Here is a 25,114-nt window from a genome sequence, read left to right as displayed (position 1 = left end):
GTGTTGAACTATAGCACACATGCCGAAAAGTATGGAAATCATAAGTGTATAGCTTAATATATTATCCAGTGGGAATACACCTGGTAACCAGTACCCGCAAGAAATAGAACATTACCAGCTCTCCAGGAGCCCCCTTTATGTACCCATCCCAAGTCACTGCCCTCTCCTCCCAAAGGTTAACAAATATTCTAACTTATGAATTAGTTTTGCTTGTTTTTGAACTTAAATGGAATAATACAGAATGTACCCTTTTATGTTGGACTTCTTTCATTATGTTTGTAAGTTTCAAACATATTTTTGAATGTGGCTGTAGTTCATTTTTATTTCTGTATATCATCCCATTATCATAAAATATAACCCATCGTATTTATCCTTTCTATTATTGATGCACATTTGGGTGGTTTCCAGTTTCGAGAATTACCAAATAATGCTGCTCTGAACATTCTTTTGCATGGTGAACATATGTAGGCATTTCTATTTCTATTTTATTTCTATTCATATTTTCATATACTTAAGGCTATTCACATTTCTTTTTCCGTGAACTGTGGGTTCATGTCTTTTGCCAATTTTTCTACTGTGTGTCTGTTCTTTTTCTTATCAATTTCTAGGAACTCTTTGTATATTGGGCATGTGAGCCCCTTTGTAATATGAATTACAAATATTCACAGTTTATCATTTCTTCCTTTTTATTATGATGGTTTGGGTTGGGTTTTTTTTGATGTTTTTATTTGTTTGTTTGTTTTGCTATGTATTGTTAAGATGTTACTTCTCCCCAAATTGATCCATAGATTTATACAATCACAATAAAGTATCTCAGCAGATGTCTGGTGGACACTGACTATTTGATTTCCAAAATTTTGATTTCAAAATTTGTATTCTTGGTACAAATGGCCAAGAATAGTCAAGACAATCTCAGAGAAGAATAGACTTGAAGGGCTTACACGACCAGATATTAAGCCTTAGAATAAAGTTACAATCATCAGGGCAATGTGCTGTAGTAGCGCAAGGATAAACACAAAGAGAAACAGAGAGTCCAACTCAGACCCACACATACGAACATTTATGTTGTATATACTAAAGAGGCCCGGCAGAGCAATGGGGAGAAGATAGTCTTAGTAAACAGCCCAGGGTCACTAGTTATCCATATGGGAAAGAAATTAATCTTGACTCCTACCTTACACCATGAACAAAAAATCAGTTCCAGGTGGATTTGAAATCTAAATGTGGAAGTTTAAAAATAATAGCATTTGTATTAGATAACATAGGAGAATATCTTCTTGACCTTGGGGCATAAAGACAAAAATTAATAAACTGGACCTTATTAAAACTAAGAACTTCACTTCATCAAAAGACACCTTCAAGAGAGTAAGAAAGAGCAGAAGGAGAATAAATACGTGTCATATATTTATCTGGAAAAAGCCTCACAAGGGATACATAACTAATTTCTGTGAATTAATAAGAGGAAAGAGACAATCTACCTGAAAAAAGAAATGGGCAAAAGATTTGACTAGGCATTTCACAGAAAGATAACCAAATGGCCAACAAGTACATAAAAAGCTGCACAACATCATTACTCATCGTGAAAATGCAGATTAAAACCACAATGAAACACCACTACACATATACCAGAATGGCTGAAAAATGCTGACAATACCAAGTGTTGGTGAGGATGTGAAGCAACTGGAACTCTCATACACTGCTATGTGTGTAAACTCCCACAATCACTTTCAAAAACTCTTTGATAGTATCTCCTAAAAATGGACTTACACATACTCAATGACCCCAAAATTCCATTCCTGGGTAAATGCCTCAGGCTCAGTCATAATATGACAAAATTATGAAAGTTTAAAATTTGACAATACATCCTAAAGCTGGGGGAGAAATAGAAAAGTGGTGCTTCCTCTCCAGACTCTCCAGGCCCATTCCGGTCCAGCAGTCTGTAGACCTGCCTGATGGCACTGGGGGTACCTGCATAGCTCCAGAGAACTTGGGGTACTCAGAGGTGGCATGTTGGCGGGGGGGATGGCAAAGAACTCACATCCTGGGCAGAGCCACTGGTCCAGTGAGCAGTATGCTCTGCAAGGCTCAGCTGGAGCAAGCCGGGCTCCAGCTCCCCACCTCATAGCTCGTTCTCTTACCTTCTCCAGGAATGCCGAACCTCAGGAACTTCTCCTCGCTGCATGCCATCCTCTCTGCTCTGCAGAGCACCTCCACTCACCATCTGAAGAAGACATGGGGAGAAGTTTCCAGGTGTGTAGGCCTCTCTCCATAGGAGCACCAGGTGGATGAGGAATCTCCCATAAGGCTGGCATTGCCCCCTCTTTCAACTGTCCAGACCTCCTGGGAGGCAGCGAACCCTGGGGACAGGGACTGGGCTGGTGGATGCGGTCTCTAAGCCTCCCTAGGACTGCTTCAAAAATCAGTTTCCTTAAATATCAGAGACTGGGTTGAGATAAATCGGAGATTTTCAATTGTTTCCTTTATAGCAACAAACTATGTCCGTTTGAAACGAAATTTAGTCAAAATAGAACTGCTCAGAAGAAATGGGAGTGGAGGCCCCAGGCGGCCAACACAAGGGCCCCCCCTCCAGGCCCACGGAGCCCTTTGAGCTCAGAGGAACCCGGTGGAAACCCTCATCTAGACGGTTTGGATCATTTGGGTTCTCAAATAAAAGGGATTTGCACTCACACCCTTCCCATTATTCACAAATTTCTCCTTCCTTCTTTCCTTTTCCCTCCCCTGAGGAAGAGTTCCCCAAATTTTCAAAAGCTGGTGGCAAAGACAACTCACAGAGCTGGGAGCTGCTCCTCAAGGCAGAGTGGAGGCTGGAAGTCTGGAAAGAGAGAGGGAAAGGGGCACGAGACGTGGTGCCGTTTCATTTCTCACTTAAGGTATCTTTGAAAAATTCCAGTTTTGTCTTGTCTAGATTAACAGGAAGAGGGGTCTGTTTGGTCCGTGGGCAGGTGGGGGACAGTTTGGGGGCAGGAGGCCCTGGTAATGGGATAAAGTGGCAACAGCTGGCTGTTCCAGGAGGGGATGCTGAGCTGGCAGAATCAGTAGGTCTCTGGCTTCCATGCTGGTCCATCCTGCTGGCATTTAGCTTCTTCCAGGCTGGTGGGGTGGGTGGGGGTTCCTTTCTTCACTAAACCAGCCTAGCCTGTCCTCAGGAAGCCAGGCCCCTGCTGCTCCTCCTGTCTTCGCTCCATTTCCCAGGAGAGGGCACCCTGCCTTCACCAAGGATGGGCAATGCAGGGGACTCCCACGGGCCAAGTGGACGAACGGGCTGCCTAGCCTTGGGTCCAAATGGCTGGATCAGGGACATAAGACACCCATCCCGGTTTCCTAGCTGGTGAAGCAGCAGAGCTGCAGGAGATTTTGGTCTGGAGCTGGAGTCAGCCTTCCCCTCAGATGGTACCATGGAGGAGAAAGAGATATGGGTTCCTCCAAGTCTCTTCCTGACTGAGGCCTTGGTCTCCCTGTCTGTCATCAGAGAAGACTGGGCTAGAAGGTCCCTGAGCCTCAGCTCCCGTGTGCCCCCAGCTTTGGAGTCCACAGCGTGGCCCAGGTCCAAGTCCTGTTTTCTGGGTGTTCACTGCCCCCTCAAGGGCCTTGGTGGTAGTGCAACATGAAAGGGGCGAGGATGGGGGGCTAGTGATGAGCTAGGGAGCTCTTTTTTTTTTTTCTTTAACATCTTTATTGGAGTATAATTGCTTTCCAATGGTGTGTTAGTTTCTGCTTTATAACAAAGTGAATCAGTTATACATACACATATGTTCCCATATCTCTTCCCTCTTGCGTCTCCCTCCCTCCCACCCTCCCTATCCCAGCTCTCTAGGTGGTCACAAAGCACTGAGCTGATCTCCCTGTGCTATGCGGCTGCTTCCCACTAGCTATCTCTTTTACGTTTGGTAGTGTATATATGTCCATGCCACTCTCTCCTTTTGTCACAGCTTACCCTTCCCCCTCCCCATATCCTCAAATCCATTCTCTAGTAGGTCTGTGTCTTTATTCCAGTCTTGCTAGGGGGCTCTTTCTGATGGACTTTAGCCGTCTGCCTCCTAGGGGAATCAGATCAACCTCCAGAAGAGGAATATTCCTCTAGAAAAGGAATAAGGTGAACAGCTGTGGTACTCGCTGTGGGGGAGTGGTAGAGGAGTGGAAATCAGAGAACCTCTGTGCAGGACACTCCCTGCTCCATCCCGAGTCTTACATTTACTGGGAGAATTTGATAATACAGAAGTGGGAGACCCATTGAATTGGTAGATGGGGGAAGGGGGCTGGCATCAAGGACAACTTCCCAGAGGAAGGGCTATTTATACCCATCTCTGAGAACAGGTAGGACCTGGATGGAACTGGAGGGAACGGAGGGTTCCTGTGGGTGCCTCTTAAAGGTTTCAACTGAATGACTGAGACCCACTCACATTTTCAAAGGTAATATCCTCTATAGTCAACTGATTGTAGATGTGTTTGATTAAATAACCGGGAACTATAACCTTGCCAAATTGACATGGAGGACCATCACAGTTCTAATAATCCTTTATGTATACTGAATATTAGATGCTTATCAGGTCTAATATTTTCTTCCATTCCATGGGTTGTTTTTCACTCTCCTGATAATGTCCTTTGATGCACAAAAGTTTATCATATTTATGAAGTCTTAATAGATTGTCTTATGAACTTATCTATTATTTCTTTTCTTGCTTGTGCTTTGGATGTTATATCTAAGAATCCTTTACTAAATCCAATATCATGATATTTACCCCTTTCAGAACTTTATAGTTCTAGCTCTTAAATTTAGGTTTGCTCCATTTTGAGTTTTGTATATGGAATAAGGTAAGGATCCAAATTCATTCTTCTGCATGTGGATATTCAGTTTTCCTAGCACCATTTGTTGAAAACACTGTTTTCCACATTCCATGGTCTTTACCATTTGCTGAATTTCAACCATTTGTTGAAAATCATATGACCATAGATATAGTTTATTTCTGGACTCTCAGTCTATTCCAGTGGTCTATGTCTATCTTTATGCCAATGATGCACTGTTTGATTACTATTGCTTTATAATAAGACTGAAAATCAGGCAGTGTGTCTTCTAACTTTGTTCACCTTTTCCAACGTTGTTTTGGCTTTTCCTTGCAATTTCATATGAATTTTAGGGTCAGCTTTTCCATTTCTGCAAGAAAGATTTGTTGCAATTTTATAGGGGTTGCATTGGACGTATAAATTATAGAGAGTACTGCCATCTTATCATAAGTTTTCCAATCCATTAACATGGGGTAGATTTTCATTTATTTATGACTTCTTTAGCTTTTTTATTTTCAGAAATGTTTAGTGGTTTTCAGAGTACAAGTCTAGTACCTCCTGGTTAAATAAATATTTTTTAAGTATTTTATTATTTTTAATGCTCTTGCAAATAGAATAATTTTCCTCAGGTTGCTCACTTCTATAGAATTATAATAATTTTTCATTTCTACAGTTGTATTGAATGGCAATTGATGGATGAGTGTTAATCTGTATCCTATAACATTGCTGAACTCATTTATTAGCTCTAACAGTTTCTTTTTGCTTCTATTTTTATTCCTTAGGAATTTATAAAATCATGATATCAGCAAGTAGAAATATTTTTACTTTGGTTACTATAATCTTGAAGTTCTTGCATCTATTTTCATAAGGGATATTTGTCTGTAGTTCTCTTTGCTTGGGAAATTTTAGTCTGCTCTCTTATCAGCGTTATGCTGGCCTCATAGAATGCGATAGGAAATGTTTCCCCTTCTTCCATTTTTTAGGAAGAGTTTGAGAAGACTGTATTTTAATCTTTTAAAATGTTTTGTACAATTCACTCATGAAGCCATCCGGTCTTGGGCTTGTCTTTGTTGCAGTTTTGTTTGTTTTTGTTTTTTAAATATTCAGTCTCGGGCTTCCCTGGTGGCACAGAGGTTAAGAATCCACCTGCCAATGCAGGGGACACGGGTTTGAGCCCTGGTCCAGGAAGATCCCACATGCCGTGGAGCAACTAAGCCCGTGTGCTACAACTACTGAGCCTGCGCCCTAGAGTCCGTGAACCTCAACTACTGAGGCCTGCACGCTTAGAGCCCGTGCTCCGCAACAAGAGAAGCCACCGCAATGAGAAAGCCAGCACACCCCAACAAAGAGTAGCCCCCACTCGCCACAGCTAGAGAAAGCCTGCGCGCAGCAACAAAGACCCAACTCAGCCAAATAAATAAATTAATTAATATTTTAAAAAAAGAATTCAATCTCTTTACTTGTTATAGCTCTATTAGGAGTTTCTATTTCTTCTTGAGTCAATTTTGTTAGTTTGTGTCCTTATAGGAATTTGTCCATTTCATCTGGGTTATCCAATTTGTAGGAGTACAAATATTCACAATATACTTTCATAATCATTTTTATTCCTGTAGAGTCAGTAGTATTATCCAACTTTCATTTCTGTTTTTGATAACTTGGTCTATTCTCTTTTTCTTAGTGATTCTAGCTTAAAATTTCGTCAGTTTTGTTGATCTTCTCACAGAACCCACTTTTGGTTTGATTCACTGTCTCTATTGTTTTCCTTTATTATTTTATTTATTTATTTTTTTGGAATATAATTGCTTTACAATGTTGTGCTAGTTTCTGTTGTAGAACAAAGTGAATCAGCTATATGTATACATACATCCCTTCTCTCTTGAGCCTCCCTCTCACCCCTCCCCGCCATCCAGCCCATCTAGGTCATCACAGAGCACCAAGCTGAGCTCCCTGTGCTATACAGTAGCTTCCCACTAGCTATCTATTTTACACATGGTAGTGTATATATGTCAAGGCTACTCTCTCAATTTGTCCCACCCTCCCCTTCCCCGCCGTGTCCACAGGTCCATTCTCTACATCTGCATCTCTTTTCCTACCCTGCAAATAGGTTCATCAGTACTGTTTTCCTGTTCTTTATTTTATCTATGCTCTCATATTTATTATTACCCTCTTTTTGCTAGCTTCAGGTTTAGTTTACTCTTCCTTTTCTAGTCTTCAAGGTGTCACGTTAGGTTATTGTTTTGGGATCTTGCTTCTTTTTAATGCAGACATTTACAACTATAAATTTTCCTGTGAGCACTGCTTTTTCTGCATGTCGTAAGTTTTGGTATGTTGTATATTCATTTTCATTTGATTCAAGATATTTTCTAGTATCCCCTCATTTTCAACTTTCACCCATTGGGTGTTTAATGTTGTATTTCTTAATTTTCACATATTTGTGATTTTCCCCCAGTTTTCCTCCTGTTATTGATATCTAGTTTGTTTCCATTGTGGTCAGAAATGATTTTCATGATTTCAATTTTTAAAAATTTGATTCCATTGTGGTCAGAAATCACTTTTCATGATTTCAATTTTTAAAAATTTACTAAGACTTGTTTGGTGGCCTAACATACGGTCTATCCTGGAGAATGTTCTTTATGCACTTGAGAAGAATACATATTCTGCCATTGTTGGGTGGAGGGTTAGGTCTAATTGGTTTATGGTGTTGTTCAAATTCTTTATTTCCTTACTGATTTCCGTCTGGTTGTAATATCCATTATTGAAAGGGGAGTACTAATATCTCCACTATTAATGTGGAACTGTCCATTTCTCCCTTCAATTCTGTCAGTTTTTGCTTCATATGTTTTGGGGCCTCTGCTGTTAGATATGTATATGTTTATAATTATTATACCTTCTTGATGGATTATACCTTTTATCAATATATAATGTCCTCAAGAATGAGAGAGACCTGATCCCTGCCCTTGAGGAGCTCACAAACCAGTCCAGGGAAGAGGCTGGGAGACAATTGTAGCAAGAGCTGCAGAGAGAGGCCTTGCCACATGCTGCAGGCAGAACCTCATCTCCTTAGGTGTCCTGTGTCCCTGGAGTGGTGACTGCACGTAGCAAGTACTTGGTCAGCACTGGCTGGGTGCAAGTGAGGGGCACTGGCTGTGAGGTCTGCACTAGCTTTCATTTAGAGAAACTGAGACTCATTCTAGTGGCAGAGCTGGGACTAAAACCCAGTGCTCCTGACCTTCTGTTTAGCGGCCACTCGACCATGATGCCAGGGTTGATTTCAGTATTGAGTTCATGGCTGAGATAGTCAGTCACCATGGCCTTATTATTTTATTCATTCCAAGATCCTACTATGTTACAGCAGATACTTGGTAATGGTGAGTAAAATCTGAGAAGGGCTCTTTCTTTGTGGAGCTGAGAGCATAATGAGAGGTAGGCAGATATTAATCAGATCACCACAAGGGTAACATTACAAACAACCACTGATATTTATTGACAGTTTAGGATATGTCAGGCACTAGCTTAGGAGTGTTTGTGTATATTAACTCAGTTTATCCTCAAAGTAATTTTTGGCATTGCGGGTATCATTCCCTTTTTATATTAATAAGTAGGGAAAAGAAAGCACAGAAAGGTGAGGTAATTTAGCCAATGTCACACAACTAGAAAGCGGTGGTGTGGGGATCCCAATACTCCGAGTCCCAGTTTTCTTAGTTTCAAAAAGCAGAATGACAAAGCTTGGTTGCAGAGATAAAGTTAAAAGAGATAAGTCTGGCAGACACATCTAGCAAAGGACTGGGCTTACAGTAGGTACTCAATAATGATTACTGAGTTTCAATGGCTCTGGGATTTGTGAGGTGGATGGGGACTTCCCTCACCCTATGGGTGAGTCCTCCTGGTACTTGCACAGGTTTTGTGAGTGACAGGTCCCCATTTATCAGAGACCTTATGCTGGGGAATGAAGAATCTGGGTAAGTACTGGGCCCCCTGCACCAAGAAAAAGGTCCAGGCTTCTCAGCCTGGCATCTGGACCCCCTTGGATGGTCTAACCAGCCCCCAACACCGTGCCCTGCATACACCAGAGGGCTCACCCTCCTCAAACCTGCTCCCCCACTTTTGCTTTTGTTGTCCCCCACCTTAAATGCCTGCCCATCCCGTCTCTGCCCCCTCAGACAAGTGGCTTTCTCAGGGAACACCCTCTTTGTCAGAGAGAATCTGTACATCTGATTTGTGACCAAGGTCCAGGTCAGTTCTGATCCATTCCCCATCCCAGTGGCTGTGAGAGAGAGCTCAGTGTGTGTCTGCTCACCCACCAGACTGGAGGCTGGGATCGTGGATTCCTTCTCTCCCACCACCATAAGACCTAGAAAGGAGGAAACAATGAGGACCCTGTTGGGTTAAGGCCATACTTTCTCCCAGAGAAAAACTGTGTCAAAAGGTTAAACTCTCCTGAGATATAAAAATTTTTACCACCTTTTTCAGTGACACAAAGTTCTGCCCTGTGGCTAAATTAAGTGTGTCTCAACATGGATCTCCCCAAGGCTGCCTCCTAACCATGGATAGTGGAAATCATTATTGGGCAAAGTTTGTTCAACAGAAATTCTCTTTAGTTCTTGATCTTTTTACCAAGGGAATGAATTAGACCTGAGACTTCATTGTTCAGCCCAAGTGCCATCCCATGAATGGCCGGTCTGTATGCCATCTGTGTGGACAGCGCCTGTGCATCCCATCACACTGCAGGGGACAGCTGCTGGGTAGCCTGGGCCTTCTCAGGGGCAGATGTCCTAGAACAGCCTTGTCGCAACGTGGGAGGTCAATGTCAGCTCTCCGATCACATCAACAGAATCTGGGTAAAGTCCTGGGAGCCATGACCTGGCCTTGATTTTCTGAGCGTGACCAGTCCGGGGTTGTTGATCAGGGTCTGCAGCAGGAGCCACCTTGTCCTGGACCTCACTGAGGTGCGGGGACCTAGGACAGAACCAGAACCAGTAGACTGGGAGGAGGGGGCAGCTTGTCTCTGTCCTTCTCAGAGGCTGTAGCGAAAGCTGCCCAGAAGGTGTGAGGTATGGAAGAAGGAGCTGGACCAGGACTCCTGGGGACATGAGGGCGGCTGGAGGGATGTGAGTTTGTCCCACACATCTGGGTATCTGCAGCATTGGGAATAGCAATGTAAACGGTCCAGGTCAGTGCTGAGTGTCCACGACAGAACATGGCTAACTGGAGGGCTTCCCAGTGGAAGGCAGAGCAGAATAATAGGGGTGGCAGGGGTGGGAGTAGACAGTATAGAGCCTTGAGGGGATAGGAGTCGGTGGCTGGGAGAGCTGGTGGTAAGGAATGGGGCAAATTAAGCAAAACTGCACACCATCTTGGAGGGCATCTGGCTTGCAGCCTGGGCTATGGGTAGCATCTCAAACAAATGGTTGAATGAAGGACTCAGCTAGCAGAACTAGAGCTCGTTTCTGGAAACAAGGGAGGAGCCCAGTTAGCAGGACAAGGACACAAGGCCTCAGGGGTCTTGTAGCCAGGCTGACTGGGGGCAAAGCCTCCTGATCCCCTGGGTAGAAGGGCTCCCAGGGCAGGGAGTGTGGAGGAAGAGGGGCAGGGAAGGAGGAACCTGGGACATCTCAGGGATCCCAGGGAAGCCTGAAGGTACGTGTTTCCTGGTGTCCAACCCCAGTGTAGGTTCAAACAGGAGACTTACCTGCTGACTGATTTAGGTACCAGTATTTGATGGCCTGCTGCAGCCTCCTCTCTCTGTGGCCTGTGATCAGTATGTGACAAAAGCTGACGAGCACAGGGTTGGTGTGATAATGATCCACATAGAGCATGCCAATCCACGCACTGAACCCTGAAATCCAGAAGGCAAGTCAGGCCATGCAGTACGTCCCAGGATGGCCCAGCTTGTGCTTTTCATGACGTAACTGCAGCATCACTTTGTTCCCAAATGGTGCCTGTGTCTTTGCTGAGAATCTAGAAAATGAGGTATAAAGAGCTGGAAAGATTCTTAGAGATCACACCCTAATCTGTTCATTTTATGGGAATAGGAAGCTCATAGCAGCTAGGAGGAGCCTGTGTGTCTTATATGGAGAAGCCAGCAGCCATTAAATGAATGAATGAGTGAATGAACAGACATGGGCCAGAAATAGGACAAAAACTGTTTTTTCTCCACAGAAAAAGCTTTGATTTTGGAGCATTTAAACTGAACGAACCATTTTCTTAACTAAGCTTGCCACTAACAACACCAGTAATTCTGAGATGTGTTTTCTCAAAATTTTCAGAGCCATGCATTCACAAATTACCTTCTAACTGTTCAGATAGAATTCCGCTACCTCTTACTGCCCTTCATTCTACCTCAAAGGTCGGTCAAACATGCAAGTATTTGATAGCCTGAATTCCCTTCTGACCATTGGGCTGAATAGTTTTGTTTTGTTTTGTTTTGTTTTTCTATTCAGCTTTATAGCCTCCATGGGAAGATAAACTCTAAGCATAAGTGAAGAGTATGAACTCAGGCCTCTGGTACCCGACTTTCAGGCAGCTTCTGCAAAAGTACAAGACCAACGCTCCCCAGATGCATGGCCACGTACCCATGTCTGCTCTCTCACAGCCACTCTGCAGAATGGTCCTGTCGATGCGGGCGATCAGCCACGTGCCCAGGATGCAGCTGATGAGAAGCCTGGAGAGGCAGGCGCCCAGGCCCAGCAGCACGTTGTAGAAGAACAGAAAGTAGTTGAAGTTGTGGAATGCTCTCCTGCAAACAAAAGCAGGCGGAGGGGCAGCACCTTTCAGTATGAGAAGGTGGCTACGCAGGTGGGCTCAGGGGCCCCCCAGACCTGTGGTCAAAGCCTACGTCTCCCATCTCCTAGCTGTGTGACCTTGTGCTGTTAGCAGGAGCTGACTGTCCCCACTTCGCAGCTGATGTGAGGACTGGCTCAGAAACAGTGTAGAGGGTGCTGAGCCCAGGGCAGGCTGAATGTGAGTGGGGACTGTAAACCTCATGTGGCTACAGCTGGGTTTGTGGTTACGGCAGAGGGTGTGGTTTTCCCACTGTCCATTGCAACAGTCACCTGCCCCCAGCTAGAACTGCTCCAAGTCCTCCAGATGAAATTTCTCAAATGACCACCTGATCACGTTGTCGGTCTGTTGCCTATGGGATGAAGCCCAAACACTGCATATGAATTCTGGGGTCCTCTCTGAGAGGGGCTTTTCTGGCATTACCACTTTGTACCTCCTTCCTGTCCCTCACCATCTAAGGCCACTGCATGGCCACAATATTGGAGTCTCACTCTTCTCCCAACACATCCTGCCCTTTCATGGCTTCCTGCCTGCATCGGTGCAGCGGGGGCTGCAGCCATGCCATCTCCTCATCTCTGCCTGTAGGAATCTTACCGTCCCACCGACCTCAGCTCAAACGTCCCGCCTGCAGCTGAAAGAGAACCCCCGCCTCTCCTCCACCCCCCGCCTCTCCTTCTTCGTTACTCATGTTTCTCTTGTAATGCTTTCACACCCTCTGGACTCTACTGTCCCTATATGTCTGTGTCTGTCGGCTCCAGATCACCGTGAGCACATCACAGGCAGATTGCGTGGGGTATCTCTTTATCCTCAGTGTCCGTGTTGTTTCCTCCATGAGTGAACAGCTTTGAATGAATGAACTAGAAAGGATTACCCATGGGTCAGGCACTATTGTTCTAAGTTCATATTTTAATACGTTTCAGCCTCAGAACACCTCTCTGATGTATGCACAATTATTTGTAAAATGAGGAAGTGGACGTTCATAGATATTTAGTAAGGTCACACAAGGTCACAAAGCTCATAAGGGGCAGAGCCAAGATTTGGCCACAGGCAGTTAGGCCCCAGTTCTGAACCACTGCCCCTCACCCTCTCAGAGAGTGTAGAGTCCACCCAGGAACCTGCCAAGGGTGAAGAGGAAGGAACGAGACTGCTGAGGCCAAAGCCCTACAATGCCCCGCTCCCTTCTCTGCCCTCACCTGTTGTTGAGAGCCAAGGGCTTCTGCTTGTCAGCTGTTCCCATCTTTGGTTGCAGGAAGAAGCTGGCGGCGATCCATACCTGCAGGACCATGAGGCCCAGGACGATGGATATGGTGAGGCTGAAACACAGGGTGAGACCATCCTGAGGTGGCCTTGTCCACTCTTCCCAAGCCCATCTCGAATGCCCCTTGATAGAGAGAAGAGAGATGCTGACTGCCTGCCAGACCAACAGTAGCTTGAGCTCTGCCCTTTATGCCTACAGAGCATTCTCCTGCCCACTGTGCAGATGAGAAAACTGAGGCTCACAAAGGGCAGATGACTTTCTCAAAGCTACATCATCAGGTCTTCTGGCTCCAGACCACAACTCCAGGATTTAATTATGTCTTTTTGTTGAGGGGTGGCAGCTGGGCTGAGTGGTTTAAAAGCATAGGAATCAAAGAAAGGATGGGGTTTTTAGAAGAGCTCATGAAGGCCACGGGAGAGTGGACAGGGCAGGTTCTGCCCCAGACTCACAGGAGGCTCTAGGTGAGTTTGGAACAAAGGAGCTCAGAGCAGGGAGGTCCCCAGAGGGCACCACGCCCTGTGTTTGCATTCTCTGAGTGGCAATGTGGGGTGGTGGTTTAAAGAGGCTTTGGTTTCAGATTGCCCAGCTCCCAGTCCTGCCTCCTCCCCTGGGACAAACTGCTCAGCCTCTCTGTGCCTCTGTTTCCTCATCTGAAAAAAGGGAGCTAATGTAAGTCCCAACCTCAAAGAGTTCTTAAGAGAAAAGATGTGTAGTGAATTCTCAATGTCAGCATTCACTTTTACTTTCCATATGGGTAAACTGAGGCACAGAGAGGCACTTACAAGCCACACATCTGATCTAAAACCCAAGCTCAGATTTCCTCTCTCCTTCCACTATACTGTCCTTTCTCTCACTTCACCTCCCTGAACCTCAATCTTCCCACCTATAAAATGGACACATATATATCTCCCACAGACACAATTGTGAGGACCCCATTGAACAGTGAGAGTGGAAACATGTTGTAAACTGTGAGGTTCTCATCACAATGAGTTGCTATTTTAGCCCATCCTTGGGTCAGAGCTGAGAGCATGGGTCCAGGGATTGGTGAGAGCCCAGCAGGGAAGGGGTATTTCAAACAGCAGCTGTGAGGGCGCACCAGCTCCCAGGCCCTGGGCAGTGACAGGAAGCCCACCCAGCACTTACATCCCGATGCCCAGTCCTCGGAGCATCTCCAGGGCCTGACTGTGGATGACAGGTAGCACCAGGCTGTACATGATCACTAGGCCACACAGGCTCTGCATCACGTGGATGATGAGGTAGCCTGTGGGCCAAGGGAGCCGGTGGTCACTCAAGGCCCTTCAGGATCCAGTCACACAGGTCCCTCCCTGCAGTCTCCCCTCTAGCCTCCTCCCAACCGAAGGTCCTGGCGCTCTTACTTGCGCTGTTTCTTCTGCCTGGCATGACCGCTGACCTGCTCACCCTGCCAGGTGCAGTTCAAACATCAACTCCACTAGAAAGGCTTCTTGCCCTGTCCTGGGTGTGGACAGTCACTTCCTCCTCTGGGTCACCACCGCCCTTAGCATATACACCCCGTGGGCTCAGGACAGGTGGTGACGATGACCTACACGAATGTGTGCTTCTCACTCCTTCCGGAAGGTCCCTCAAGGAAGACCTGGGGCCACTTCTGCCCTACGTCTCTCCTCCCTACCCACAGCCAGGACTCTGCAGGTGCCCAGGGAATGTGTATTGAATTGAATGGGTCATGTGAGGGCACTTACCCCACAGAATATAAGCTATCTGCCAGCCAGAGTACCTTGCAATGGCCACCTGAGATTTAGAAAGAAAAAAGGGTCTGAGAGGGGAGACATGTTGATTACCTCTAACACGTGTCCAGCATCCTTGTCTCATTTGAGGGTCACTCACCAACCCACCAAGGCAGGTGTCATGATTGTCCTCATTTTACAGATGAGGAAACTGAGGGCTGGATGGGGACAGTGGCTGTCCCGAGTCACCCAGCAGCAGAACATACTAGAATTGAGGACTCTGGACCCCCAGCCCAGAGCTCTTCCTCTCCCCCTACCCCCGTCTGAGGTGCAGGAGAGCAGGTTTTGGCCTCGGAGCAGAGAGAGGCCTCTGTAGACTTACCACACTCTCTGATGAGGAAGGATTATGGAACTTCAAAGGGAGAAAGTGTTTATCTCCTGCCCACAACCTCTTCATTTGCTTTCTAAAGAAAAAGTGGGAGTTAGTAATGCTCATGACCAGGGCTTAAAAATCATTTTTTAATACTTTTTTTGAAAATTGAGATATAATTGACATATAACATGATATTATTTCAGGTGTACAATATAATAATTCGATATTTGTATATATTGTGAAATGATCCCAGTAAGTCTTGTTAATATCTGTCACTGCACACAGTTACAAAAATTTTTTTCTTATGATGAGAACTTTTAATCTACTCTCTTAGAAACTTTCAAATATTCACTATTTTTTAACTATAGTCGCCATGCTGTACATTACATCCCTATGAGTTATTTATTTTATAACTGAAAGTTTGTGCTTTTTGATGCCATTCACCCATTTCACCCCCCCCCCCCCACCTCACCTCTGGTAACCACCAATCTGTTCTATGAGTTTAGTTTTAGTTTCGTTTTGTTTAGAGTCCATATATGAGTGAAATCATATGGTATTTGTCTTTCTCCATCTGACTTATTTCACTTAGCATAATGTCCTCAAGGTCACAAATGCTGTCACAAATGACAAGATTTCATTCTTTTTTATGGCTGAGTAGTATTCTGGTGTGTGTTTGTGTGTGTGTGTGTGTGTGTGTGTGTGTGTGTGTGTGTGTGTGTGTATTCCACATCTTCTTTACCCATTCACCCATCCATGGACACTTAGGTTGCTTCCATATCTTGGCTACTGTAAATAATGCTGCAGAGAACACTGGGGTGCATGTATCTTTTTAAATTATTGTTTCCACTTTTTTGGATATATGCCCAGGAGTGGGATTGCTGGATCATATGGTAGCTCTATTTTTAATTTTTTGAGGAGCCTCCATACTATTTTCATAGTGGCTGTACCAATTTACCTTCCCACCAACAGTGTAGGAGGGTTCCCTTTTCTCCACATCCTTGTCAACACTTATCTCTTGTCTTTTTGGTAATAGCCATTCTGAGAGATGTGAGGTGACATCTCATTGTGGTTTTGATTTGCATTTCCCTGATGATTTAAAAATCTTAAACTTAATATATTTTGTAAAAATAGCATATAGCTACCTAATCTCAATGGTGACTGAATGTGATAGTTGAGACTGTGTGTGTGGCTTTTAGTTTCTTTAGCTTGCTCTATTTTCTTATTTTCTCTACAATGAATATACATTACCTATATAATATTATTTCAAAACAGGTAAAAAAATTTTAACGATAGCCCCCCACTTAAAACAACATAAAATGAAATGAAAGAGAAGCCACAATTCCTCACAGTCCCAGCACCCAAAGAAATCACTGTGTGCTTTTCCCACGTGCCCGCCTCAGGCTGGCCCTTTGCCTAAAGATTAGGTTGGCATACTTTTGTTCACAGTCCACATTCACACCTGTATCCTCCTTTTTTCTTAACATCCCATTCCAGCAATTTCCAGGTTATTTTGCAATTTCATCACCACTGAATTGGAAAGACTTAGTATGAAATAAAGAATGTAAGTATCTCATTAATAGTTTGCATATTTATTACATAATGAAATGATGATATTTGAGTTATGCTGGGTTAAATAACATATATTATTAAATTATTTTCACCTCTCCTTTAACTTTTTTAAATAGTGTCTATTAGAAAATGCAAAATTGTATCTGTGGCTTTCATTGTGTTTCTGTTTGGCAGTACCAGAGTAGGGTGTGCAACCAGGAATACAAACATGCACAGATATATTTGCAGAGAAAATTTCTGGAAGGATGCACAGAAAATGAATAACAGTGCTTAGCTCTTGGGCAACAATTTGGGGCCTGATGGGAAGAAGACTTACTTTCCACTAAATATTTTTGTAACTTTATTTTAAAAACACAAGCCTGTAGGTAGGTTGTCATAATTATAAGAAAAATAACAATACTGGCACAGTGCTAGTGCTGTCCAAAGGGTGCTTTCTCATCCATTATTTCCTCTGCCCCATGGTCCTGTAAAGGAGGCAGGGCGGGGATTATCACTCCTGGGTGACAGGTGTGGGAGGGAAGGGCCAGCCTGGATGGGAAGGAGGCCTCCCCACCACAGGTGCCTTCTTGTCCCTGTGCCCTCAGCTACCCTCCACCCACATCCATGCAGCCAGCTCTGCATTGTGGTTGTTCCTGGTTGTGGTCAAATGCCTCAGTGAATATCTCCCAGCCACTTGTAGGCTAATGAAGGAAGGAGCAGACATATCCCTACATCAGGCAGGGAAAGGGTAAGCAGCAGTGTCCAGTCCACCCACAGAGCCCAGGGAGAAGAAAGCAGAGAGAGGGAGCAAGGCAGGGCTGGGATGGAGTGCTGGGGCTCTTTGTGCCAGGAGAGTCTTCACTTAGATGTCATCTGCAAGAGACCCAACCTTTGGGTAGCCAGATGGGGAGGATGTAAAAGCAGGATGCTCTGCAGGGGCAGGAATTGGCCCTGGGCTTCCTGTGAGTGAGTGGGTGACTGTGAACTAGAGACTGAGACTGACACAGAGAGAGAGAGAGAGGCATAGTGAGAGGCAGAGATAAAGGTAGAGAAATGGAGAGAAAAGGGAGCAATAGATACCTAAATTCAACTTCCGTCTGCAGGCAAATGCCAGCTACATAGTGAAGGCCATCCCCTCCTCCTGTGCTGCTGTTCTTGAGACTGATGCCCCTGGTTCCCTTGTCCCAACCTCCTGTGAGGTCCCCTTGAGCCAGATTCACCTGCTAGGAGCCCAGTGTGATTAGTCCTGGAGAGCAGGGCGGGTCTAACACCTAGTAGCACTGCAGAAGTGTACAAGAAATGACAAGGTCAGAAGGAACCAGAAGACAAGATCAGCTGCTAATAGGCTGGCTAAAGTTATTTTGTTGAGTCTCGCCTGCTCAGCAGTGAACATGGAGATGAAAGTACCGCTTAGGGTTTTGCTGAAAACCAAAAGAAGACTCTAATCACAATGTCAAGCTTATAGTGGGAGCTCAAATCAATGGTTTTTTGTTTGTTTGTTTGTTTTTGTCTTTTACTACCAAAAGGTATGGCTGTCCCTAGACCCTATATATACTGCTGTTCACAATTTGGACACTGCTGGCACTGCTTGGGAATTCTGAGAAAAGTCTGTCAGCTGCTTTCCTGGCTGAAGACACACAAATGACTCCTAGAACCCTCTTACCTGTAACAAGCCAAGATGTGAAACAGGTAGCTCACACATGTGAGGGAGGCAGGCAAGATGGTCACCACCCAGACTCCTGAAACAGAAAAGGTGATACGAGAGACCTCAGAAGATGAACCAGAAACTATTTTTAAAATGCAGAGGGAATTCCCTGGTGGTCCAGTGGTTAGGACTCCGCACTTTCACTGCTGAGGGTCTGGGTTCAATCCCTGGTCAGGGAACTAAAATGCAGAAACTCACAACAGAAAGGTTTGGGCAAAATATACTGTACTTCCTTTAACACACCTCTTGTGCAAATAACGTTTTGCTTATTTTCTGTTTCATTTTAGCCATACACCCTCGATATCCTTTATTTCCTGAGTATTTATAATCTTTTCCATTGGTATTAATATTTTCAATCTACAGTGAGTAATAGAAAAAGAAAATTATGGAGCATACACATTGTAGGTAGCCTCCAGCCTAGTAAAACATCATTAATTCTTGAACTTCCAATCTCCGCTTTTTGGGGGGTGGTTATCCACCCCCAATAAACAGTCACCTTGTGCAACAGTAACTGGAATCAGGGTCTTGACTATTCATTCATCCATCTTTCAGTATGTTTTTAATATTTCGTACCTAATTTGCTTTCAGAATGATTCTGTGTGCTTGTGAGAGAGGGATGGAGACAGAGGGAAGGAAGTAAAAGCTTCTGTATAAGCCGATTCTCAATAGGTACAGAAAAGGCATTCGAAAGAATCCAACACCTCTTTATAATTCAAATCACTTCATAAACTAGAAATAGAAGGGAATTTCCTCAACTGGATAAAAAGCATCTGCAAAAAACCCACAGCTAACATCATACTTAATTGGTGAAAAACAGACTGCTTTCCCCATCAGTTCAAGAATAAGAAAATCAATGTCTGCTCTTGCCAATTCTCTCCAACATTGTACTGGAGGGTCTAGCCAGGGCAGTTAGGCAAGAAAATGCATCCAGACTGCAAGGGAAGAAATAAAACTATCTCTATTCACCAACAACATGTTCCTATATATAGAAAATCCTAAGGAATAAATAAACAAACAAAGTAAAATGAATTAATAAATGAGTTCAGCAAGGTTGTAAGACACAAGACCAATATATAAAAGTCTATTGTATTGCTATACACTACCAACAAATAATATGAAAATGAAGTAAGAAACAACTGCATTTGCAATAGTATCACAAAGAATAAAATACTTAAGAATAAATTTAGTAAAAGAAGTATACAACTTGTACACTTAAAACTACAAAAGCTTGTTGAAAGAAATTAAAGAAGACCTAAATTAATGGAAAAACATATCACTTTTATGTATTGTTTGTTCTTTGTGAACATGGCAATACTCCCTAAACTGATCTACAGATTCAAACCAATCCCTGTCAAAATTCCAATGTCATTTTTGTATAAATTGACAAGCTAATCCTAAAATTCATATAAAAATGAAGCGACCCAGAATAGGCTATATACAACCTTGAAAAAGAAGAACAAAATTGCAGGACTCACATTTCTTGAGCTACAGTAATAAGGCAGTGTGATATTGCCATAAAGATAGACAAATAGACCAATGGAATAAATTGAGAATCCAGAATTAAACCCCCATTGTCAATGTATTTTCAACAAGGATGACAAGACAATTCAATGGGGAAGGAATATGCCTATTAACAAACAGTGCAGGGGAAACTGATATTCACAGGTAAAACAATGAAGTTAGAACCTTACCTCATACCATATACAAAAATTAAATCAAAATGGATCATACACTCAATGTAACAGCTAAAATGATAAAAGTCTCAGAAGAAAATATGAGAGTAAATCTTTGTGACCTTGGGTTAGACAATGGTTTCTTAGACATGCACAAGTGATAAAAGAAAAAAAGATATATCAGACCGCATTAGAATTAAAAGCATTTGTGTTTCAAAGAACACCATCAAAAAAGTGAAAAAGCAACCCACAGAATGGAAGAAATTATTTGTAAATTATATCTCTTGTAAGGGATGTGTATATAGAATATACAAAGAACTCTTACAGCTCAATAATAGACAAATAACCCAATTTTAAAATGGGCAAAGAATCTCAGTAGCCATTACTCAAAGCAGATGTACAAATGGTCAATAAGTACATGAAAAGATGCTTAACATCATTAGCCATCAGGGAAATGAAAATCAAAACCGCAACACACCCCCGATGTTCATAGCAGCACTATTTACAATAGCCAAGACACGGAAGCAACCTAAGTGTCCAATGACAGATGAATGGATAAAGAAGATGTGGTATATACATACAACGGAGTATTACTTAGCCATAAAAAATAATGAAATAATGCCATTTGCAGCAACATGGATGGACCTAGAGATTATCATACTAAGTGAAGTAAGTCAGAGAAAAACAAATATAATATGATATCACTTATATGTGGAATCTAAAAAAATGATACAAATGAACTTATTTACAAAACAGGAACAGAATCATAGACATAGAAAACAAACTTATGGTTACCAAAGGCGGGGGGGGGAGGAAGAGGGATATTATGAATTTGGGATTAACAGATACACACTACTATATATAAAATAGATTAAAAAAAACAAGGGCCTACAGTATAGCACAGGGAACCATAGTCAATATCTTGTAATAACCTATAATAGAAAAGAATCTGAAAAATAATATATACGTGTATATATATATATCTGAATCACTTTGCTGTATACCGGAAACATTATAAATCAATTATACTTCAATATAAAAAAAATACAATGCGATACCACTTCATACTTACTAGATGGCTATAATAAAAAATACAGATATGAACAAATGTTGCTGAAGATACAGAAGCTGGACCCCTCATACATTGGTGATGGGAATACATAGTGATGAAGCTGCTTTTGAAAACGGTCTGGCAATTCCCCCAAAAGCTTAAACATAATTACCACATGATCCAGAATTCCACTCCTAAGTATATACCCAAGATATATAAAAATATATGTAAAACTTGTAGATGAATGTTCACAGCAGTATTATTCATAATAACCAAAAGTTGAAACAACCCAAATTTGCATCAACAGACAAATATATAAATACAATATTGTATATTCATACAACAGAATAAAATTCAGCAATAAAAAAGAATGAAGCTGAGACACATGCTATGATATAGATGAACCTTATAAATATCTTGCTATGTGAAAGAAGCCAATCAAAAAAGACCACATATTGTATGATTCTATTTATATAAGATGTCCAGAATAGGCAAATCTATAGAGCCAGAAAATAGTGGCCTAGGAGAGTTGAGAAATGGGGAGTGACTGAAAGTGGTCATGATTTCTTTTAGGGTGATGAAAATGTTCTAAATTTGACTGTGGTGATGGGTGCATAAATTTCAAAATACGAAAAACCATTGAATTGTACACTTTAAATGAGTGAATTGTATGGTACATGAGTTATATCTTCATAAAGCTGTTTTTAAAAAGAAGGGAAAAGAAAGCTGATTTCCATTCCTTTCAAGTTTCAGATGTGTCTTTATCAGCATCACCAGGACTAGGCAACTGCTCTATCCCAAACCTCCACCAACACAAAGGATGCGGGTAAATCACCATAAATCTCACCCCAGGGGATGCAGGGGACACATCCTTGGAAGGACAGGATGGAAGGAGTCTGGCCACAAGAAGAGTGAGTGCAGACTTTTTCCAGCCAGCAGCAAGAACATGACCGCACACCTTTAATTTAATGCCTTTATCATCCCAAAGGTGAAGCATGTTCAGCCTAAGAGTCTCTCTTGGAAAGAGGGTAGCTGTTTAAAGCTGGAAGAGATTGAGACAGAGTGAAAATGTTATATACTGATTCTTAAAGTGTCTAAACATGAGAAATATATCAAAGAGGAGATAAAACATGAGTGAATATGGTGATATACTCACTACAATTCACCCAGACCAAGTAACTGAGGTTAGCATTAAAAAGTTGCCCAAAACAGGGGTAGAAATGTGAATTTTCAGAAGTATGACTTAAAACAAGTATTATTAAATCAAACATTAGAATATGCTCGCTGAGTGTATAGGAAGGGACTCATCAGGCAGAACATTAAAGATGAATAAAAGTGTTCAAGGGCAACAAAAAAAGTATGGTAATATGGAAGAAGCAGTAACCACCTTAGTGTAACCTTCTATGTCATGTATGTGTAAGAGGATTTTCCTCAAATAATTCACAGTAGATCTATTTCCCTCTGGTTTTGATATCCTACTAGCTTGTGAGTCTTAAGTGAAAATATTATTTGCATCACCTGTTTCATGGCTTAAGGAACATATGGTAATTTACAGCCATTAAATGTCAGAGCTACAAAGGCTTTTGGAAACCATGTGGTACCCTCATCCCAGTCCCATTTTAAAGATGAGGAAACTGAGGCCAAGAGAAGGGACCTGACTTGTCCAATGACAGAGTTTATCCTGACATCTTGTCCAGGTCCTTTCTCAACAAGGAATAGTGAAGAACTTTCCTTCCTTCATGGGCAATGGACATATAATTAGAGTATGTCATTTTCAAAGAAAGCTACTATTTTAAGGTAAAGTGACTGTTATGGACAGAATGTGTGTGTCTCCCACCCCCCACAAAATTCATGTGTTGAAACCCTAATCCGCAGTGTGATGGTATTTGGAAATGGAGCCTTTGGGAGGTGATTAGATCATGAGGGTGGAGCCCTCATGATGGAATTAGTGCCTTATAAGAAGATACATGAGAGTTTGCTTCCTCTCCCTGTTCTCCCTCCAGTATGTGAGGACACAAAGAGAGGGTGGCCATCTGCAAGTCAGGAAACACCCTCCCCAGACACCAGGTCTGCTAGCATCTTCAACTTCCCAGTCTCCAGAACTGTGAGAAATAAATGTTTGTTTTTATACCACAGTCTATGGTAATTTGTTATAGCAACCTGAACTAAGCAGAAATTAAATTTGAATGATATAAGTAAACTTTTCATATAATAATAAAGTCACGGCCCACTGTTTTATCTTTTCCAAAGTGAAAAAAATATGATGATTTTAGTTGTTTCCACTGGCATCAAACAAAATAGGCTACATGAGATTAGAAAATTATCAGGGCATGTTCAATTCAGCCCCAAATAGGTTCTAACAAAATGGCCTGTGTCCTGACCCCTTTTTCCTTCGAGTCAACCCAGGGAGGCATAGAGCAATTGTAACACAGGTAATATCAAGACCAGCAGCAATAATCACTATAGGTGTGCACCTGCCACAAGTCACAAGTCCCTCTCTGTTTCCTACACAGGCAGCAGGAACAAAGGTGGAGGATGGTTTTACCTTTGGTGACGTTAATCAGCTCTTTCACCTGCAGGAGGACTGGGGTCAGCGTCCCCGTCTGGTTCATGGAGGCGACGTAGCTCTCCAATTCGCCTTCAAATACATCCAGCTCATCTCTCACATACACGAACATGCAGAACTCAATGACAATGAACTGGGGACACAGAGCAAATGTTTCAAGGTCTCACCTGAGTCCAGCTCAGTATATGAATAACATATGGGTCTCTCTTTGGTTTTGAGGTCAAAACTCTTTGAAGCTCAAAACTCATCTGCAGTAGGGCTTCCCTGGTGGCGCAGTGGTTGAGAATCTGCCTGCCAATGCAGGGGACACGGGTTCGAGCCCTGGTCTGGGAAGATCCCACATGCCGCGGAGCAACTAGGCCCGTGAGCCACAACTACTGAGCCTGCGCGTCTGGAGCCTGTGCTCCACAACAAGAGAGGCCACAATAGTGAGAGGCCCGCACACCGCGATGAAGAGTGGCCCCCGCTTGCCGCAACTGGAGAAAGCCCTCGTACAGAAACAAAGACCCAACACAGCCATAAATAAATAAAATAAATAAATAAATAAAAATTAAAACTCATCTGCAATAGACTCTGGACACTTGCTCTACTGAGATGAATGGGATTGTGACTTCTTTGGAGAAAAGAGTCATCCCAAACTCTGTTCTTCACACAACAGCATACAAGAGTAGGCACCACAAGGGCTCAAAGAACTCTTCAAACATCAATTAGATCAGAGTGAAATAATTAAAACAGAGTGAACTTTGAATAAGGGGTGACCCTGGGGACAATTCCAGACACTTCCCACCGTTCCCCTTCTTGTATCTTGGCAATGACCAAATTGGAGGAGGTGCTGTTTCCTGTATGTATGCTGGCTCCCCTCCTATCACCCTGTCATCCTGCCCTCATGCCCCCATCATCATGCCATTGTTTCTAGAGTCCCTGACGCCATTTTACTTCATCAACCGAACTGAATTTGGAGCTCTAATGCTACTATTTTCAGGCAGGTTCTCAATCCAGAGTAATTCACTAAATTTCCAAAGCACTTTTACCTTTTCTTTTTCTCTAGTTAGACGGCAGTACTTCATACCATATCTTATCTTCTTGTCTTAGACCATGGGCTACTCCCAGGCCAAGACTCTGCTGAATCAGCTCTCTTCTCTCTTCCAGGTCTTAGTATAGTGTTTGGCATACAGTAGACAACCAATAATGATTTAATAAACACAATAACACTGAGTGATTTATCCACTGCTGCAGAGAACTCTAGCTAGTTGTCCATTAAAATCTCTTCTCCCCTTTTTTGGGTGCAGGCTGGACTACATTTGCCAGCCTCCTTTGAGTTAGATGTGGGCACATAACAAGGTTCTTGTCAATGGAAAAAGAGTGGAAGGAATGTGTGCTGGGTCCACATGGCCTTTGAAAACCTCTCACATGCATTTCGCCACCTGCTTTCTCCTTCTGCTGACTGGATGCAGGTGGTGAGGGTGCTCAGGGGTGATGAAGGCACACGATGGAGAAACTAGTTATGGAACAAACACGTGGAAGACTGTTACCTCCCAAACCTGAACACTCACTCAACACTGTTAGGTGGGCAAAAATATATTCAGTGTTGTCACTGAAATTTGTGGGTTTATGTGGTACTTCATCATAACCTAATACATTCACTTAAAACTTA

The 25,114-nt window shown here is 43.0% G+C and overlaps 1 protein-coding gene across 5 annotated transcripts in view; it reads right to left on the bottom strand.

Moving 5' to 3' along the window:
• The window catches only part of LOC118896842 (stimulated by retinoic acid gene 6 protein-like), a 72,270-nt gene that overhangs the window by 3,164 nt on the left and 43,992 nt on the right, over nt 1-25,114 (bottom strand). For 2 of the 5 annotated variants that reach the window (XM_036855319.1, XM_036855318.1), the window contains 9 exons: nt 23,440-23,593; nt 18,129-18,204; nt 14,927-15,008; nt 14,560-14,608; nt 13,985-14,102; nt 12,777-12,896; nt 11,376-11,539; nt 10,493-10,639; nt 8,259-9,154 (listed from right to left, as the gene is read on the bottom strand). In XM_036855319.1, coding sequence (XP_036711214.1) covers nt 8,616-9,154; nt 10,493-10,639; nt 11,376-11,539; nt 12,777-12,896; nt 13,985-14,102; nt 14,560-14,608; nt 14,927-15,008; nt 18,129-18,204; nt 23,440-23,593 — 1,449 coding nt within the window. In that variant the 3' untranslated portion in view covers nt 8,259-8,615. Of the gene's footprint in view, nt 1-2,138; nt 2,222-2,790; nt 2,834-8,258; nt 9,760-10,492; nt 10,640-11,375; nt 11,540-12,776; nt 12,897-13,984; nt 14,103-14,559; nt 14,609-14,926; nt 15,009-18,128; nt 18,205-23,439; nt 23,594-25,114 lie in introns of those variants that run through there. The other 3 variants (XM_036855315.1, XR_005020306.1, XM_036855317.1) reach the window with 3 other exon arrangements.

This window comes from Balaenoptera musculus, chromosome 6 (genome assembly GCF_009873245.2).
Source record: "Balaenoptera musculus isolate JJ_BM4_2016_0621 chromosome 6, mBalMus1.pri.v3, whole genome shotgun sequence".
Taxonomy (NCBI): Eukaryota; Metazoa; Chordata; class Mammalia; order Artiodactyla; family Balaenopteridae; genus Balaenoptera; species Balaenoptera musculus.
This window is presented reverse-complemented; position numbering and strand designations above follow the sequence as displayed.